The sequence below is a fragment of the Globicephala melas genome, chromosome 15 (assembly GCF_963455315.2).
Source record: "Globicephala melas chromosome 15, mGloMel1.2, whole genome shotgun sequence".
NCBI lineage: Eukaryota > Metazoa > Chordata > Mammalia > Artiodactyla > Delphinidae > Globicephala > Globicephala melas.
Window position 1 is genome coordinate 63370325 of NC_083328.1, and position 20335 is coordinate 63390659.

Consider the following 20335-nt stretch of genomic DNA (forward strand, 5'->3'; position numbering starts at 1 on the left):
TTTCAGAGCTTGCTTTATTATGAGACAGTATACTAGGACACAAGATTTTTAAGATGAATTTTGAAAAAGTAATTTAGGAGGAAAGTAACCAAGAAGAAGTACTTTCTCCTAATGGACAAAAACTCAGTACCTCAGGAACGCAGTAGGTGGCTTGTTCGACTGAGCACAGCCTTTACCCAGTAGAGGAAGCAAAGACCCTGTTTTTGAGGTGGAAAATCTTTACAGCTTTCTGGTTCGCCTCTAGTTATCAGTTTGGGTTCTTCTCTACACAGGACATCAGCATCTGCTGGCAAACTGAGCCAGCCTCTGAAAGGCCCTGGGTCAGTGTAGTCATTCTTGGGAGGAGACGCACGGGGCATGAAGGCGTCTCTGTCAAAAAGATTGCTTCCCAGAAGAGGTCCCTGGGGTAGTTGTCTGTCCCTTTAATAATTTTTTAGTGACTTACTAATCAAAAGGGGAGATAGCATTGTCTCAGAAGGAATTGAAAATGGCTGTTATTTTCTTTAAACTTAGGACTGTTTTTCAAACCTCAGAATATGGGTGTATATTTTCAGTGGTGCTTTCCATTACATGACCTGATACATGTCCTCTTTTAATTTCTTTGTCTTCATAAGTTTACAAAAAACCATCTGATTTTATATTTGCAAGTAATCACAAAGTGTGATTCATTGCTATTTTGCTCATTTTAGAATATTGTGGATAATGCTAGGCCTAAAGAAACAGAACACAAAAGTCTTTCATCATCTCCTGATAAACGAGAGAAGTTTAAAGAGCAGAGAAAAGCCACAGCCAATGTGAAGAAAGACAAAGAGGACAAAGCCTTAAAGACAGAAAAGAGACCCAAACAGCCTGATAAAGAAGGAAAGTTAATCTGTTCTGAAAAGGGGAAGGTGTCAGAGAAGAGCCTTCCCAAGAACGAGAAAGAAGATAAGGAGAACATTTCAGAAAATGACAGAGAGTATTCTGGAGATGCTCAAGTGGATAAGAAACCTGAAAATGACATTGTGAAGAGTCCACAAGAAAACTTGAGGGAGCCAAAAAGAAAGCGAGGCAGACCCCCTTCCATAGCTCCTACTGGTGAGTTCCCCAAGTGTGCAATGCCAGAGTGTTCTTCTGTGGTCCTTTGTGGTTCTTTATAACTTCTGTACTTCAAGCCTTTGTTTTTGTGACCGACTTTGAATCATCCTGTCATCTAAAAACAAGTCATGCCCATAGAGCTGAATTTTATGGGAGGTATATATCCAGGTGAACATAAGTTTTGGAAACATGTCCTTGACTGGGCTTCTGGGGTGACAGATAACTCTTCACTAGATACTTCAGCTTATATGATAAAGCCTAATAAGCTAAGGCCTTTTGCTTTTGCCAATTCAAATGATTTCACTTTAAGTAAGCTTACTAGAACGTAGATCAGGAAACAGTGTTTTCATGAGTGACATGAAAGGGGAAAGGAGAAGTAAATAGGTGTGGGCATCTGGAGGAGGCGACAAGAAAGAACACTGGACCTAGGAACGTATGGGTACATTTGAAATTGAGATCTCTGGAGAGTGATTATGGATCGGAAATTTTCCCTGTCTAAATAAAAAGCTGAGATGGCTAATTGGTAGAGTCAAGGTTAGAGGATTTAGGGAAGAATACACAATTATTTTAAAAAGTTGAAATATGGAATTCTTCTAAAATAGCCAAGAAAGAAACAAACCCTGAATTTTTTCCTAAGGCAAACATTCCTTCTCTAGATTGAGTGGCGTGAAGAACCCCCAGGATCTCTAGACTGAACACTGCCTATAATTATCTGGCAGTGGCCTTCAGACATTCTTGTTTACATGTTCTTTACATAAATATTGAAAAACTGTGAATCCCCTAGTTTGTTTTTTTTTTTTTTTTTGCGGTACGCGGGCCTCTCACTGTTGTGGCCTCTCCCTTTGCGGGGCACAGGCTCCGGACGCGCAGGCTCAGTGGCCATGGCTCACGGGCCCAGCCGCTCCACAGCATGTGGGATCCTCTCGGACTGGGGCACGAACCCATGTCCCCTGCATCGGCAGGTGGACTCTCAACCACTGCGCCACCAGGGAAGCCCGAATCCCCTAGTTTTAAAGTGATACCTGGGGACTTGCCTGGCAGTTCAGCAGTTAAGACTCCACGCTTCCACTGCGGGGGGCTCTGGTCCGATCCCCGGTCGGGGAACTAAGATCCCACACAACATGTGGCGAGGCCAAAAAAAAAAAAGTGATACCTGTTTTTTTCTTACAAGTTTGAATAGCTGCTAAAGGTAAATTTAAAATATAAAATATGACAAAATATATTTTCATCAGAACTGTGGAACTACAGAGTTAGCTCAGTTGTTGTTCCCTTATGATGCAGAATGCAAAGCCAGTCCTATCTGTCAATCCAGACAGCTACACCAGACTTAATTTCTGTGGCAGAAGCTCTACCTTTATTTACTTCAAATAAATGTATTAGTACTTGTTCCCAGTAGACAGCCTTCTTAAATCTTCTGATTTTAAGGTATGAAATAAGACAATAGGTTGATTTCTTCCTAGATGAAATAAGGCACTTCCCCCTTCAGTGGTTATAAGTGGGTTTCATTCTCAAGATCTGAGCATGCTGGAATTGTCCCTACGCCTAACTAGGGCCTAGACCTGTGCTGTCCGATATGGTAGCTGCTAGCCACCTGTGGTTACTGAGCACTTGAAATGTGGTTACTCTGAATTGAGATGGGCTGTAACTTGTAAAATACACAAGGGAGGGAATTCCCTGGTGGTCCAGTGGTTAGGACTCTGTGCTTTTAGCACCGAGAGAGGGCCTGGGTTCAATGCCTGGTCGGGGAATTAAGATCCTGCTAGCCATGCAGCGTGGCCAAAACAAAACAAAAAACCACACTGGTTTTCAAATAGTACAAAAAAAAAAAAAAAGAAACACCCAGGAATGTAAAATATCTCAATAATTTAAAATTATTGACTACATGTTGGAATGATGTTTTAGATGTATTGGGTTAAATAAAATATATTCTTAAAATTAATTTCACTTTTTTTAACTTCTTAAAGTGACAACTAAAAATTGAAAATTACCTATGTGGCTTCCATTTATGGCCCTCATATTCCTATTGGACAGCACTGGCCTCATTGGCTTTCTCAGTAGGGTTCCAAGAGAGAATTAAGCTCTAATGCCCAAGGCATCTGTGACCTCTAATGAATTGACTTCTGCAAATTGAGAATGTTAGTAGAATGATAAACCACTCTTGGGAGAATTGAGAAAATAACCTTTGTGTTCTGTTTTCAAATGAGGAACCCTAATTGAGAAAGTCCGGAGGTTTTAAACCTCTGGGCAGCGTACCATGTTGAGATGTGGGATATAATAAGCAGGCCTTTTTATTAAGTGTAGGATTTCACACCAGATAGGATCAATTTAATAGAGAACTGGAGTTTTCCAAGCTTACTGTTAACACTTGCCTGAGGCATTCCTCCCCAGTCAGAATTTTCTGAAGCAGGATCTGGGAATGCTAATTGTTAACAACCTTCCCAGATAATTCTTACTGTAATAATAGTTTGGGAAACACTGAACTTCTGTATGGTCAGCCCCAGTTTGTATGTGGTATCAAAATGAAGAAGGTTTGCCAGTATCTAATATATAGTTCAAATCCCCTTTAAAAATTGCTTGGAATAAGTTCATTGACACGGTGGAGTCTTGAGCTCTCTAGATTGTACAGACCTTATTGGAACAGGATCTGAGCTGTTTGGGGAAGGTTGTTTGTGTTTAATTTGGAATGTGTGTGATCTCCAAGTTCCCACTCTTGGAACAAAATAATGTTGGCACACTGAGAAGATTGAACACAGGAAGAGCCAAAGAGTTCAGCACTCTCATCAGGTTTGCGTCCTCAGAGCTCAGCCCTGTCTCCTTTGGCCATTTGACATGGCAGATCTGAAGCTGCTGGTCTTAGATGAGTCTTTTCTCTCCCTTCTCCATTCCCCTCCCATTTCCTTCCCTTCCTCCCTCTTCTTTCTCCTGGCTGCTGCTTTCTCTCATTTCAACCCTCATCAGACTCCCAGCCCTACCTTTGCCTCAAGCTTCCCAATTTCTTTTCTTTTCTTGTTTTAAAATTAATTAATTAATTAATTTTTGGCTGCATTGGGTCTTCGTTGCTGCGCACAGGCTTCCTCTAGTTGCAACGAGCAGGGGCTACTCTTCACTGCTGTGTGTGGGCTTCTCATTGTGGTGGCTTCTCTTGTTGCAGAGCACGGGCTCTAGGCGTGTGGACTTCAGTAGTTGTGGCACACAGGCTCAGTAGTTGTGGCTCGCGGGCTCTAGAGCACAGGCTCAGTAGTTGTGGCGCACGGGCTTAGTTGCTTTGCAGCATGTGGGATTTTCCTGGACCAGGGCTCGAACCCGTGTCCCCTACATTGGCAGGCGGAGTCTTAACCACTGTGCCACCAGGGAAGTCTCCCACTATTTCTTTTCTTTTATTTTTTTTTTTTGCCTGCCTTTTGGATTCTCACCTTTCCTCATGGGGGAGAACTTCTTAAGTGTTAGGTTTAAAAATACAGAGTGAGGGACTTCCCTGGTGGCGCAGTGGTTAAGAATCAGCCTGCCAATGCAGGGGACGTGGGTTCGATCCCTGGCCTGGGAAGATCCTACATGCCGTGGAGCAACTAAGCCCGTGCACCACAACTACTGAGCCTGTGCTCTATAGCCCGCGAGCCACAACTACTGAGCCCATGCGCCACAACTACTGAAGCCCCCGCGCCTTGAGCCCCTGCTCCGCAACAAGAGAAGCCACTGTAATGAGAAGCCTGCACACTGCAATGAAGAGTAGCCCCCGCTGGCTGTAACTAGAGAAAGCCCGTGCATAGCAACGAAGACCCAATGCAGCCAAAAATAAATAAATAAACTTTAAAAAAAAAAAAATTGAGTGAGTACTATCTAAGGGTTTAGCTTCTGCACTGCTAAATTACGGCAGGGCTGGATTTTCCAGTGTTAAGCAGCCTTGCCTGGCACTGACTATCAAATAGCATAGTCTCCTGAGAATTTTCTGGAATTGTTTTTAAGAGGTTGTAAATGTTGACATTCTTTTTGGTCCTTCAAAATTAGGACAATGCCAAGCTAACCAATTTAGCAAGTAGAGGTAGAAAATAATAATCAAGCCATAGTCCCAGGGTACACATTTTCAGAATTAGCCTGCCTGGTGGATTTCCTGAGTATTGTATAAACCAAATTTTGATAAGAAGATTTGATTGTGATAAAAATGACTTTTCTGTTGCCTTTGTACCCTCATATTTTAAAGCAGCCACATTGGGGTATTTAAAGAGAGGGTTTCAGGAGATAAATATATGAATAGAGCTGGGTCATAGGAGAAACCAAAAAGATTCAGGAGGTCAGTCTGCAGGGTGTCTGCGTCTCCTAAAAGGAAGTAATTTCTCACCCATTTCACTTTTTTTTTCCCTTTTGGCTTAAGTAAGAATTCCCTTTCAGGGCCTATTTATCATGCAAGGATGTGTGTGGATGTTTATAATATGTTTTATTTACATGTAATATGAGGATTGGTCACTAAGAAACTACATACCTATTTTTGTGTGGTTTTATATACATTGTAGCTGTGGACTCAAACTCTCAAACTTTGCAACCAATAACATTGGAATTGAGAAGACGGAAGATATCAAAAGGAAGTGAAGTCCCATTAAAACGTCCTCGGCTTGACAAAAATTCATGTGAGTCTTCAGTTTGTGTATGTGTGGCTAGAACTTGACATCCATTGGGTTAATTCCCCTGTGTCCATCTTGTCCCCTGTTCCTTATAGGCGCTGATGCTTGTCCTTGATCACAGGGGCTAGTGTGAGTGGGATGTGGTTGGATCAGAGGAGTTCTGCTAGAGGAAAAATAAATCTCAGAGCACAGGCTGTGTTAATGTTGGGGTCAGTGGTGTTGTCTCTATGCCCATAAACTCCATCTGATATGAATTCCACTGGAAATTTAATGGCTTAGGAAGGGATGGATTTCATATGCTGAGTGAAACTTTAAAAATACTATTTACTGATTTTACTGTATAGTACAGGGAACTATATTCAATATCTTATAATAACCTATAGTGGAAAAGAATCTGAGAAAGAACATATATATATATGTACACACATACATATGTACGTATATATATGTACATACCTGAAACTGTCACTTTGCTGTACACCTGAAACTATCCCAACATTGTAAACCAACTACACTTCCATTAAAAAATTACTATTTATTGATTTTTTTAAAAGTACCCTGTTGGCTCCAGAAAGGATTTGTGATGGCTTTAAGGCTCTGTAAACTTACTGACTTGGGAAGTTAGTATGTAGACTTCTATGTTGGAAAGCCCCAAAATAAAACTTGTCAAGATTGAGACATGACCTTGGCACATATTTTCAGATCATGAATCCTTAAATTAGGAAAATTATATCCTGGCAGAAAGACTGTACCTGTACTTAAAACTATAAACCAGGATAGGGTATTTCCTTTCATCATTGATCTAATATTCTAGAAGTCTCTGGTTGAAGCCCTTATAGAGGCAGCCAGTCCAGAAATCTGTAGTAGCAGAATTATTTCTTCAGGTCTCTTGACTACAACTCTCTTAATGGTTTATAGCCCAGGAAAAGTCAAAAAACTACTCGGAAAACACTGACAAAGACTTATCAAGGAGACGGTCCTCCAGGCTGTCCACTAATGGGACCCACGAGATCCTAGATCCTGACTTGGTTGTATCAGATTTGGTTGATACGGTTACTACTGATCCTTTGCAAAACACATCATCTGGTACCAAGGAGTCTGAAGAAGGTGAGTCAGAGTCTGTTCTGGAATGGTCTTGCCAACATGCTCCCTGTCTAATGAGAACCAGTCTAAATCAGTCATTGTGTACTGCCTTATACAAGTTTTAGATGGTCTTGAAATCAAGTTATTGAATTGGCTGCAGTGTTTCTTATATTCTTCACTGAAGATTTAATAGATAAACTTTTGTTTGCATTTGTGATTGGTTTTGCTTATATATGTCTGAATGTTGGGTTGGAGATGCAGTGCTTGAAGAGCCCTGTTCCTGTCTCTGTCTTTCTGATGCCATCTCACTCCAGTCCCTCTGCCTTTTTGTTAATATTTCCAGCAGATCCTCCCTTCACTTTAGCTTCTTATTAGCCTTCGTCTTTGATATGCTCACAGCCCTGGCTATGTGTGTTGGAACCTGTGAATGTATTCTTGTATACCATGAAATGAATGGTTTCCTCTAAAAAGACCCTGGCTTTATCAGGTTTTTTTTTGTTTTAAATTATTGATTAACTTATTTATTTTTGGCTGCGTTGGGTTTTCGTTGCTGCCCGTGGGCTTTCTCTAGTTGTGGCGAGTGGGGGGCTACTCTTCATTGCGGTGCGCAGGCTTCTCATTGCGGTGGCTTCTCGTTGCAGAGCACAGGCTCTAGGAGCATGGGCTTCAGTAGTTGTGGCTTATGGGCTCTAAGAGCGCAGGCTCAGTAGTTGTGGCTCGCGGGCTGTAGAGTGCAGGCTCAGTAGTTGTGACCCATGGGCTTAGTGGTTCCATGGCATGTGGAATCTTCCCGGACCAGGGCTCGAACCCGTGTCCCCTGCATTGGCAGGTGGATTCTTAACCCACTGTGCCACCAGGGAAGCCCCTTTATCAGTCTTTTGTGGGACTTTTGGTTCTCAGATTATGTACATGTATATGTTCCCCAATCTTTCTCTTTTTCTTCTAGGTCAGTTGAAATCTCCTTTGGAAGCTGGCCAGGTCTCATCAGCACTAACTTGCCACTCCATTGGGGATGGATTGGGGCCTGCAGGCTTGGAGTTGAACTGCAAGTCAATGGGCGAAAACACTATGAAAACGGAACCGGCTTCCCCCCTTGCTGAGTTACAAGAGATTTCTACGGTGGCAGGTTCATATTTAGAGTTAACATAACCCTCTTCTTATACTTTTGCTTCTCCTTTGATTGTGAACTAAAAAAAAATGGATTTTCCTAATGATTTTTTTAACCTTTTATTAATAATATTTTCTTATTTTAATGCTATATACATTTTAAAAATGCTATATACTTGTCATTTCTGATATTGCCAATTTGGGTTTCCTCTCTTTTCTTGATTAGTATAGCTAGGGATTTATCAATTTTTGTTGATAATTTCAAAGAACCAACATTTTACTTTAGTTTTCTCTTTGTTTTTTTTTTAATGTCATTGATTTCTGTTTTGATCTTTAGTGTTTTCTTCCTTTAAATGTTTCTAGAAACATAGGTCATTAATTTTAGATTTTTCTTCTTTTCCAATATGAGTATTTAAAGTTTTAAAATTTCCCACTAAGCACTGCTTCAGCTACATCCTATGAATTTTGGTATGTTGTATTTTCATTTTCATTCAATTCAAAATATTTACGATTTATTCGTTGACTGTGGGTTACTTAGAAGTGTGTTGTTTCATTTCCAAGTATTTGTTTGTTTTTTTAAATTGATTAATTTTTGGTTGCATCGTGTCTTTGTTGCTGCGCATGGGCTTTCTCAAGTTTCGGCGAGCAGGGGCTACTCTTTGTTGCTGTGCGCAGGCTTCTCATTGCAGTGGCTTCTCTTGTTGCGGAGCACGGGCTCTAGGCGCGTGGGCTTCAGTAGCTGTGGCTTGCGTGGTCTAGAACTCAGGCTCCATAGTTGTGGTGCATGGGCTTAGTGGTTCCATGGCATGTGGGATCTTCCCGGACCAGGGCTCAAACCTGTGTGCCCTGCATTGGCAGGCGGATTCTTAACCACTGTGCCACCAGGGAAGTATTTTATAGATACCTTATTGTTACGATTTATAATGTAATTCCATTATAGTCAAAGAACATACTCTGCAGGATTTCAATCTTTTTTGTTTTTGTTTGTTTTTGGCTGTGCCGCACAACATGTGTGATGTTCCCGACCAGGGATTGAACCTGGGCTGTGGCAGTGAAAGTCTGGAATCCTAACCAGTAGGCCACCAGGGAACCCCTGAACTGTCCCCTTTGTAATGTGAAGTATAACTCTGGCTTTGGTGATTGTCTTTTACTTGAAGTGTACTTTGTCTGATATTACTCCAGCTTTCAAAAAAGGTACTCCAGCTTTCTTTTGTTTTTTGTATGCATGGTATATCTATCACTTTTCTTTCAATATAACTGTGTCTTTAAGTTCAAAGTGTGTCTTTTATAGATAGATAGTTGGGTTTGGATTTTAACTGCAATGTTTAGTCACATTAAATGAAATTATTGATATGGTTGCTTTTAGGTCTACCATCTCGCTTTTTGTTTTCTGTTTATCCTATGTTTTGTTCTTCTACTTCTTTCTTGTTTTTTCAGGTCAATTGAATTTTTTAAAATCCCATTTTAATTCATCTATTAGCTTTTAGCTCTACTTGTTAGCATTTGTTTTAGAGGTTACTCTAGACATTATGATATATATATATATCCTTTTCATGGTTCAGAGTTAATATTGAACCACCTTATATAAAATGTTGTATAATCCATTAACACCCCCTTTTTATGCTCTAGTTAAGACATGAATTGTATCTATATGTGCTGTAAAGTCCACAATTTAGTATTATAATTTTTGCTCTAAACAATTATGTATTTTAAAGAATAATACAAAAGAGATAGTGCTTTACACACGTATCTACCATATCTAGTGTTCTTCATTTCTTCTTCTTCTTCCTCTTTTTTTTTTTTCTGTAGTGCAGGTTTCCTGGTGACATTCTTTTGGTTTTTGTTTATTTGAACGTAACTTCATTTAATTTTCATTCTTAAAGGATATTTTCACTGGATATAGAATTGTGGGTTTACAGTTTTTTCCTTTAAGTACTTTAAAGATGTTGTTCACGGTCCTCTATTGTTTCTGAAAGGAAGTTAGTAACCATTCATATTGTTGTTTCCCTGGTTGTAATGTGTTTTCTTTCTCGCTGCTTTCAAGATTTTCTTCTTTATCTTTGGTTTTTAGCAGTTTAACTACGATGTATTTAAATTTGTTTTAGTTTTGTATTTAACCTGCTCGAGATTCACTGAGCTTGAATATGAAAATTGATTTATTTCATCAAATTTATGTTAGACCTTTAGATACTGTCCCACAGGTCACTGGGACTCTGTTGTCTTTTTTGTTTTCATTTAGTTTTCTCCCCTCATTTTCAGATGGAAAACTTTTTTTTTTTTTTTTGGTGGTATGTGGGCTTCTCACTGCTGTGGCCTCTCCCGTTGTGGAGCACAGGCTCCGGACACGCAGGCTCAGCGGCTCAGCGGCCATGGCTCATGGGCCTTACCGCTCCACGGCATGTGGGATCTTCCTGGACCGGGGCACAAACCCGTGTCCCCTGCGTCGGCAGGCGGACTCTCAACCACTGTGCCACCAGGGAAGCCCGGTTTTACTTTTTAAGTTGTATTTTTTAAAATGAGGTTTAGCAGTTTTTCATTTTTTCTTTTTTGCTGTACGCGGGCCTCTCACTGTTGTGGCCTCTCCTGTTGTGGAGCACAGGCTTCGGATGCGCAGGCTCAGTGGCCATGGCTCATGGGCCCAGCCGCTCCGCGGCACGTGGGATCTTCCCAGACTGGGGCACAAACCCGTGTTCCCTGCATCGGCAGGCAGACTCTCAGCCACTGCGCCACCAGGGAAGCCCCTTCATATGTTTATTGAATATTTTTATTTATTTATTTTTGTGAATTGTCTTTTCATATTCTTTGCCCACTTCCCCTAGGATTATTTGTTTTTGTTATTGATTTGCCAAGTGTCCTTTGTATATTATTATTATTAGTTAATTAATTTATTTTTGGCTATGTTGGGTCTCTGTTGCTGCACGTGGGCTTTCTCTAGTTGTGGCGAGTGGGGGCCACTCTTCATTTTGGTGCACAGGCTTCTCATTGTGGTGGCTTCTCTTGTTGTGGAGCGGGGCTCTAGGCAAGCAGGCCTCAGTAGTTGTGGCACATGGACTCAGTAGTTGTGGCACGCGGGCTCAGTAGTTGTGGCACACGGGCTTAGTTGCTCCGCGGCATGTGGGATCTTCCCGGACCAGGGCTCGAACACCTGTCCCCTGTATTGGCAGGCGGATTCTTAACCACTGCGCCACCAGGGAAGTCCCATACATTGGTGTCACTTTTATTTATTGTATTTCATAATACTGAAATTAAAAAATTTAAATCTACTTTCTTTTTTCCTCAGTATTTGAAATATATAGTTATGATCATAGTATGTGTATAATCAGTATTATTACATATGCATTTTCCCATATTATAAACTCCATATTAAAATCATTTTAATTATAATATAAGCCACCCTTTAAAGATCTTGATGAGATCAAAATATGTCTTCTACCCATGGCTCATGTTCCAAGGTTTGATTAACATTCATCTTTAAAAATTTGTTTATTTTGTAAAGTTTGACTTATCATTAATTGAAAGAGGTAGAATAGGGTAGAAGGGAATTAGTATAGGTAAATTCTCGTGTTTCCTAAATACCCATGAAGGCTGAAGGACTTGTAGGATAGCACTCTTGTGGACTCAGCTATATTCTGAACTAAGGCAGATTTAATGGGGGGAAGACATGGCCTTATTGGAGAATTTAGCCAGAAAAAAGTTATGGGATCAAAACTCATGAAATTCTATTGATGACTTGGTTCTGGACCTGGGAAGTGTTCCTTTGATAAACCTGGGTGGTCTGTAACTTTCTTCCTTCACTTGTGTGGAGAGGATAGGCCCTGTAGTTCCCAGAGCAGAGCTTCCTGGGTATGTATGAGCCCAGAGGAAGAATGAAGAAGCTTGTGGAGATTTGTGGGTCATGCATTGTTCGTGAAGATTTGTGGGTCACGCATTGTTCCTGGAGAATAATGTGCAGACAAGCTTTTTGTGAGAGACTCAGGGAAATAGTAGAGGTTAAATGAAATTGTCTTCCTGTAGTTAGGGCCTGAAAGGTGTGAAGAGATGCTGCACACATGGATGTGGAAGCTCTGGTTGTGTATCTTGTTTTGCTCAGTTCGGTTAGAGTGTCCTGTTGACCTGCTACGTAATAGGCGCTGTGCTAATAAGCATCAGTGGTGGCAGATCAGTCAGACTTAGTGCCTGCCTGGGAGGCATGACGTTTAAGCTGAATCTTGATGGATGTATAGCACTGTCCCATGAGTAACACATGAGGCTTAGGTATTCCAGTAGACGAAGCTATATGAATAGAGGATGTAGCACATCTCTTATTAGGCTATTTGAAATGGAGAGAAGGTAGTCAGTTGAATATTTAGTGATTCTGTATTTTGACACTACATACTTGTGACTTTACTTAATATAAGCTATCATGAAATCTATACACGTATATACTCATTTGTGTTATACTAAATATAAATCTAATTTATATATTTAATAATAAATGTAAGGTTTGAAATTCTTTGCCTTTCTTCTGGAAAGGCAAATTTCAAACATTAATAGTAATTTAAATTCGGTCCAGTGCTTAGGGCTCAGCGCTTTCACTGCTGTGGCCTGGGTTCGATCCCTGTTTGGGGAACTAAGATCCTGTAAGCTGTGCGCGTGGCAAAAAAAAAAAAAAAAAAAAGAAAGGTAATTTAAATTATAAATAGAAAATTTTACAGTGTTAAAAGGTTAATGACATTTAAATTTTTTTTAATAAGAGTTTTCTGTAAAGACTATGTGTCTACAGAATTGCATACTTTTGTTTGGATAATTTCAATTTAGATTGGAGGGGCAGATTTTCTTCTTTTTTTAAAAAAAATAAATTTATTTATTTATTTTTGGCTGTGTTGGGTCTTCGTTGCTGTGCGCGGGCTTTCTCTAGTTGCGGTGAGCAGGGGCTACTCTTCGTTGTGGTGCTTGGGCTTCTCATTGTGGTGGCTTCTCTTGCTGCAGAGCACGGGCTCTAGGTGCTCGGGCTTCAGTAGTTGTAACATGTGGGCTCAGTAGTTGTGGCGCACGGGCTTAGTTGTTCCGCGTCATGTGGGATCTTCCCAGACCAGGGATCCAACCCTTGTCCCCTGCATTGGCAGGCAGATTCTTAACCACTGCACCACCAGGGAAGTCCCCTTCTTCTTTTTTTTTTTTTTTTTTGGTCTTGATCAGATTTTGTGTAGTTAACATAAATGCAGTGGCAGAGCAGTTCTTTGAAAATAGTAAACTGAAAGTACTCAAGTATCATTCCTGGCTCATCCCTGGTGCCTTTATGTTGGTCTTCTGTTCCAGTGGGTCCAGACTGTTATGCCTCAGCCATGTGAGCTTGTGGATACAAGGGCTCTCTCCTTTCTTGCTGAGCCTCCTCTCAGTGGCAGGGCTCCTCTCCTCAGCCTACTTTCTTTCCTGTGGGGGAAATTATTAGACTTGATGCACAAATTTGGTGGAAATTTAATCTCAGAATTTAGTAGTCCATGTTTTGGCATGGAAAACTCTCTATAACAGCCATGTCCCTTAACTCAGCAGACTGAGCTCTTCATTATGCTGTCTTAAGGGTGGTGTTACATTAGACATCACTTGAAATTGGAAATGAATTGTTCCTACGCCACTGGGAAATATGCTGAGCAGATGAGATGAGTGAGAGGACTAGGTCAGAGGCTAAATCCCAGTGCTTGTTTTAAAGTTTTCACACACATACAGTTTCTGTCTCATGTCAGTTAATTTAGCTGCATCTCTGGTTTGTGGAGAAGATGGAAGTAAGTTAAAGTGAGGGTGGTACAGGTGAGTCTTGGGAAAGATGATAGGAAGATTTTTTGTTGTCTTGCTTCTTTATGTTGCACGTAGGATTTTCTGGGGAATAATTTTGAAACCACTGCAACTAACTGAAGCACTTGCCCATTTTCCAAGAGAGTGTATAGTAATGGTAATGGTCCAATTACCTGGATCTTGAGCTATGAGAAGTAAAAGCAGCATGGATCCCATTGCTGTTCTCTTCTGGAGTAGGCGCTAAGCTATTTGCTTTCATGACTTAATGCCAGAGGGGAATGCAGTTGAAATTGTTCTACTTGGGTAAGCATTTGTGTATTCTGTAAAACAGAAATTAGAATAGATGTCTTTAGAAGTTGCAATCTCAGATTAGTCTCTAAATCTGGGCCCAGACTATTTGGTCATTCACAGATAACCAGGGCTGTTGGAAAATGGGCTGCCGTCCATTCATTCATTTCAGTCAGGGAATATTTAACAAGTACCTACTAAGTGGCAGACTCTCTTCTAAGCTGTGTCATTTGTGAATATTCTACGTGAACCATAAAATGAACAAGAGAGAAGACCCAATAGAAGTACAGGCTTATTCAGCTAATTTTTTTTTTTTTAACTAAATACCTGTTAGAAATGGGGTACTACCACGAGGTGTAGCGTCCCATTGTTATGTTGTTAGTTATAAAATGAATAGGAAGTTATTTGTCACAATTATTAAATGTTTATAGATGATTTACTTGTAAATTAACCAGGTTAGTTTCAGTGTAATGCCTATAATAGTTCTTGCAAATGATTTATTCTTAAATTAACATGGTCCGGTTTAGTGTAATGCTTACGATAGTTTAGGTTTCAGACACTTGTGTTCTTCCATGTTTTCTTGGGTAGGAGAGTCATTGACCTATAGCCACTGTAGTTTGGGGAGTTGGGAGTGTCTGTGGTCTGTCATCAGACATATAGTGGTTGAACATTGGCTGAGAATTCATTGTTCTGGGGGTTAGAGAAATGAATGAGACATCTGGTCAATGTCCTTGTAGGTCTTTCTGTCCAGAGTAAGACTGCAGGTACCTGCATTACAAGAGAGACAGTTAAGGTGGTGTCATGAGAAATACTTAAAACTATGGGAGAGATAACTGACAGTGATAATGTGTGCCTGACACATGGAAGTTGAACTCAGGATTAGCTTGTTGAGCGCTTACTATATGCCTTGGAGCTGTGCTGTCAGCGAATGGGGCACTCTTGGTCTTAGTGTTCATTAAATGCTCTTTGGATCTGACTATGGAGAGAGGTGATATATAGGTTGGTGGTTTGGGGGCAGGGGTGGAAGAATATCGAACTTGCACAGGGCCTTGAAAGATGAGTATCACTTAGGTATTTGGAGATGGAGGCAGAGCAGTATCAACAGCATAATCATAGGGTGTTTTCTGAGACTATTAAGTGTGCTTTCTGACTTAATTGCAGGCTTCCTGAAGTGGGTTAAGGCTGAGCAGGTAAATTTCTGCCAAACTGAGGTCAGTTGCTTTGAGTTGCTTTTCTGTTTATGGAGCTATTGGAAATGCTTCGTTTGCAGGATAGGGAAATAGCCATCAAATGTTCACTTGGATCTCTGTTGGTAAGGTTGCTTTCCTCCTACTTAGCTGTTCTGTGGCCTTAAGGCATTTTAAAGTATTTTTTAATGAATTGTTTGACAATAAGTTGCAGACTTTTACCCCTGAATATTTTGGTGTATATTTCCTAAAAAATGAGGGCATTCTCTTATGTTACCACAATTATCAAAATCAGGACCTTATTCAAACTCCACCAGGGATTTCATTGGCACCTTTTACCTCATTTATGGAAGTGATCTTGTCTTCATTCAGCACTTTCTTTTTTCGTAAGTTGCTTTTTTATATTCATAAATTTGTAGAGAAATCTAGAAAAGTACAAGAACAATGAAACTAACATTCATGTTTCCCACCACCCAGAACTGTTGGTATTTGGTCATGAGTGAGTGCCTCAGGTCCTTACTCTGGCCCGCAGTGGCCCTGCTTCTTCTGGCTACCTGTAACCTCTGCAGTTTCATCTTTCCTCAGTCTCTCTCCTTCCTGCTGCCTCTGCTCCAGCCACAGGCCTCCTTGCTATCCTGTAAGCACAGCAGGTACACTCTCACCTCTGGGCTTTCATTTAGCATGCTTATTATTATTATTTTTTTAATATTTTCTTGGCTGTGCTGTTGCGGCATGTAGGATCTTAGTTCCCCGACCAGGGACTGAACATGCGCCCCTTGCATTGGAAGCGCAGAGTCTTAACCACTGGACCACCAGGGACATCCCTCAGCACACTTTTATTGAATACCTTTTATTCCCAGCCAGAGCAAAATGGATCCATTGGAAAACTTATTTCATCAGTCAGTTAGTGGATAACATTTATCATCAGATCATTCATTCAGCAATTGCTTGAGCATTTCTTAGGTACCAAAACTTTGGAGGGGGGTGAGAGGAAAGCTGGAAGCATTAATGAAAACACAGAAAGATGAATAAGTTATCTCCTTGACCTCAGAGAGACACTTACAAGAATGGATCGTTCTGGGGCTTCTCTGGTGGTGCAGTGGTTAAGAATCCACCTGCCAACTCAGGAGACACGGGTTCGAGCCCTGGTCTGGGAAGATCCCACATGCCACGGAGCAACTAAGCCCGTGTGCCACAACTACTGAGCCTGCGCTTCTAGAGCCCACGAGCCACAACTACGGAGCCCAAGTACCACAAATACTGAAGCCTGCACGCCTAGAGCCTGTGCTCCGCAACAAGAGAAGCCACGACAATGAGAAGCCTGCCCACAGCAACAAAAAGTAGCCCCTGCTCATCACAACTGGAGAAAGCCTGCACACAGCAACGAAGACCTAACACAGCCATAAATGAATGAATGAATGAATGAATGAATGGATTGTTCTGGATACTTCCAGTCGACTAGTGGTGAATAGCATTATTGATTGATCATTGTCCAGCTTAAGCATTTCTAGATCTGCCATAATGTTGACAACTTTTTCCAAACAAAATTTCAAGTATGTCCTAGTTTTTGATGCAGTGATTCTTTTCCAACATACATGATCAGATAAAGAATCTATTTGGAAAATAAAGGTGGACAGGTATTTTAATATTTTCTAAGATATTAAAAGTTAAATCACATCAGTTAATCATTAGTATTCTTCATTGAAAAACAACATGGCAGCAACTTAAGATCATTACAGACTGTGTGCACTTAGTATGGTCATCACTATTGAGTCATAAGGAGACAACAGTGAAAGGTTTTATTTAATGATGCTTTTTAAAATTTAATTTTTCACAATTAGAACACTAAGGAATACTAATTCTTTATAAGTACTACTTCTTGATGAATTTTCACAACTACTCTGATGTAAAGGCAGTTAGGACCCTTATTTAAAAATTATTAGGGGGCTTCCCTGGTGGCACAGTGGTTGAGAGTCCGCCTGCCTATGCAGGGGACGTGGGTTCGTGCCCCGGTCCGGGAGGATCCCACGTGCCGCGGAGCGGCTGGGCCCACGGGCCGTGGCCGCTGAGCCTGCTCGTCCGGAGCCTGTGCTCCGCAGCAGGAGAGACCACAGCAGTGAGAGGCCTGCGTACCGTAAAAAAAAAAAAAAAAAAAAAAATTATTAAGGCTTCCCTGGTGGTGCAGTGGTTAAGAATCCACCTGTCAATGCAGGGGACATGAGTTCGAACCCTGGCCTGGGAAGATCCCACATGCTGTGGAGCAACTAAGCCTGTGCACCACAACTACTGAGCCTGTGCTCTAGAGCCCGTGGGCCACAACTACCGAGCCCACATGCCACAATTACTGAAGACCTCGCGCCCAGAGCCTGTGCTCCGCAACAAGAGAAGCCACGACAATGAGAAGTCCGCGCACCACAACGAAGAGTAGCCCCCACTCACCGCAACTAGAGAAAGCCCGCGCACAGCAACGAAGACCCAACACAGCCAAAAATAAATAAATAAATAAATTTATTAAAAAAAAATTATTATATGAAGAGTCATTTTGCTGGGTTTTTTTCCCCCTGCATATTTCAAAACCAATATATGCTAGGAAAAATTAAAACTAAGTAAAAGGAAAAAAAAAGGTGAAAAGTCCTCCCTTACTCTTCTCACTCTTGAAGGAACCATGGAACAGTTTGATGTGTGGTCTTCCATCCTTCCACACATGGTTCTGTGCATATGCAAACATACATATACCCATGTAGCTTTTTTTTAAAAATAAATTTATTTTTTTAAAATTTATTTTATTTTTGGCTACGTTGGGTCTTCGTTGCTGTGTGCAGGCTTTCTCTACTTGTGGCGAGCAGGGGCTACTCTTCGTTGCAGTGGGCAGGCTTCTCATTGCGGTGGCTTCTCTTGTTGTGGAGCACGGGCTCTAGGCGCGTGGGCTTCAGTAGTTGCAGCACGCAAGCTCAGTAGTTATGGCACATGAGCCCTAGGGCACACGGGCTTCAGTAGTTGTGGCGTGCGGGCTCAGTAGTTGTGGCTCACGGGCTCTAGAGTGCAGGCTCAGTAGCTGTGGCGCACGGGCTTAGTTGCTCTGCGGCATGTGGGATCTTCCCAGACCAGGGCTCGAACCCATGTCCCCTGCATTGGCAGGCGGATTCTTAACCACTGTGCCCCAGGGAAGCCCCCCATGTAGCTTTTTAAAAACACAATAATAGGGGGCTTCCCTCGTGGCACAGTGGTTGAGAATCTGGAGCCTGTGCTCCGCAACAAGAGAGGCCGCGATAGTGAGAGGCCCACGCACCGCGATGAAGTGTGGCCCCAGCTTGCCACAACTAGAGAAAGCCCTCGCACAGAAACGAAGACCCAACGCAGCAAAAATAAATTAATTAATTAATAAACTCCTACCCCGAACATCTTCTTAAAAAAAAAAACAACACAATAATAGAATCATATTCTTATATTAGTCAATGGCTTGTCATTTTAATTTATAGTATTTTTCCATGTCAGTTCATAGTTCTTTCACGATTACACATGACTTATTTTGTTGGGTGGGTATTCCATAATTTATTTAACTATCCACTGCTGAAAGACATTTAAGGTATTTCTAATTTTTCACTATTAATTCTCCCTGTTTTATAGAAGAGCCTAGTACTTGGCAAGAAGGGGTAACTTAGCCAGAGTTAGAGTAGCACATTTCCTAATAGCTGGGTCATTCTGACTCCCATCTTCTGACTGAGTACCTAATGCCATGTGATGAGATGCTGGGTGCTATATAAATCAAGTGATGTGAACACAGTCCCTGCCTTTAGAGAGGTTGCGCAGTATGTGACACAGAACTCGCGCTGCTCTCGAGGGCACTTGTTAAAGCAATGTGTATACTCTGAGTAAGAGGCTTAGTAGCGTGGCCTACTAAGAAGAGCAGTGTGTGGTACAAGTGATGTCAGTACTCCAGGCAGGGTGGTGCCTTTGGAATTCTTTAATTTGAGGTGGGGAGGAAGTGTTGATCTGGAAATTGAATGGTTTTCCTGGTGTTTCTTTTGGAACATGGGCTTAGTGGTGAGTACAGGACATCCAGAACGATTGCTGGGGGCGGGGGGGGGGGGGGTTGTTGAGAACTCATTCACCAGGAATGTGTTATGTAAGTAAGCAGGAAGGAGGGCGGGATCATCCTCAGAAACATCCAGCGAGGCCCCTGGAGGCCAGGATGCTGCTGTTTTAGTCACTGTTTAGAGGTTGCTGTCCTGAGCTGGTGCCAGTCTTGGAATTTCTAACTTGGGGTGGAGTCATGATCTGAGAGATTGGTGTGAAGGAGGCTCTTGGGCAGCAGGAGGAAGAGCTGGGAAGGCAACACTATCTAGTCTAGAGCAGAAGAGGGGCGTTAGCTACATGTGGAGCAGCTTTGGCATTTGAGGCAGCTCTGCCATCTTGTGGAATAAATGCTCAGTGATTTTTGTGAGGGCTGAGTGTGGATAGCCTTGGCAGGGTTGCTTTCCTCACACTTAGCTATTCTGTGACCTCAAAGTATTTTTTAGATGTATTTTATAGACGTTTTTATTTTGAAATAATTTAAGACTTATTAAAAAATTGCAAAAATAATAGAAAAAATTCCTGTATATGTTCAACCAGATTCCATGCTTAGTTGCTGTGCGCCATGTGGGATCTTCCCGGACCAGGGCTCAAACCCACGTCCCCTGCATTGGCAGGTGGATTCTTATCCACTGTGCCACCAGGGAAGTCCCTCTATGCATTTTCATAATAACTTTTTCCCCCTCTGTAACCATGCATGGGGTCATACAGTATGTACTGGGCAACTTCCTGTTTTCATTTAACAGTGTATCTTGAGATTATCCATATCAGTATCAGTAAGTACAGAGCTACTTCATTCTTTTAAATGAATAATTAGGATTACATAGTGCAGACTTCCCATAAATTATTTAACCGTTCCTCTGTTTATGGACATTTTGTTATTTTATTTTATTTTGCGGTACGCGGGCCTCTCACTGTTGAGGCCTCTCCCGTTGCGGAGCACAGGCTCTGGACGCTCAGGCTCAGCGGCCATGGCTCACGGGCCCAGCCGCTCCACGGCATGTGGGATCTTCCTGGACCGGGGCACAAATCCGTGTCCCCTGCATCGGCAGGCGGACTCTCAACCACTGCGCCACCAGGGAAGCCCCATTTTGTTATTTTTTTATTCTAAACATTTGACTGGACTAACTG

The 20335-nt window shown here is 41.7% G+C and overlaps 1 protein-coding gene across 6 annotated transcripts in view; it reads left to right on the top strand.

Annotated features, from left to right (window-relative positions):
- Positions 1-20335, top strand: part of PHF20 (PHD finger protein 20) — a 133333-nt gene that overhangs the window by 57917 nt on the left and 55081 nt on the right. For all 6 annotated transcript variants that reach the window (XM_030830718.2, XM_060284680.1, XM_060284681.1 and 3 more), the window contains 4 exons: positions 690-1077; positions 5586-5699; positions 6612-6800; positions 7723-7902. In XM_030830718.2, the coding sequence (XP_030686578.1) occupies positions 690-1077; positions 5586-5699; positions 6612-6800; positions 7723-7902 (871 nt within the window). The remainder of the gene's footprint in view (positions 1-689; positions 1078-5585; positions 5700-6611; positions 6801-7722; positions 7903-20335) is intronic.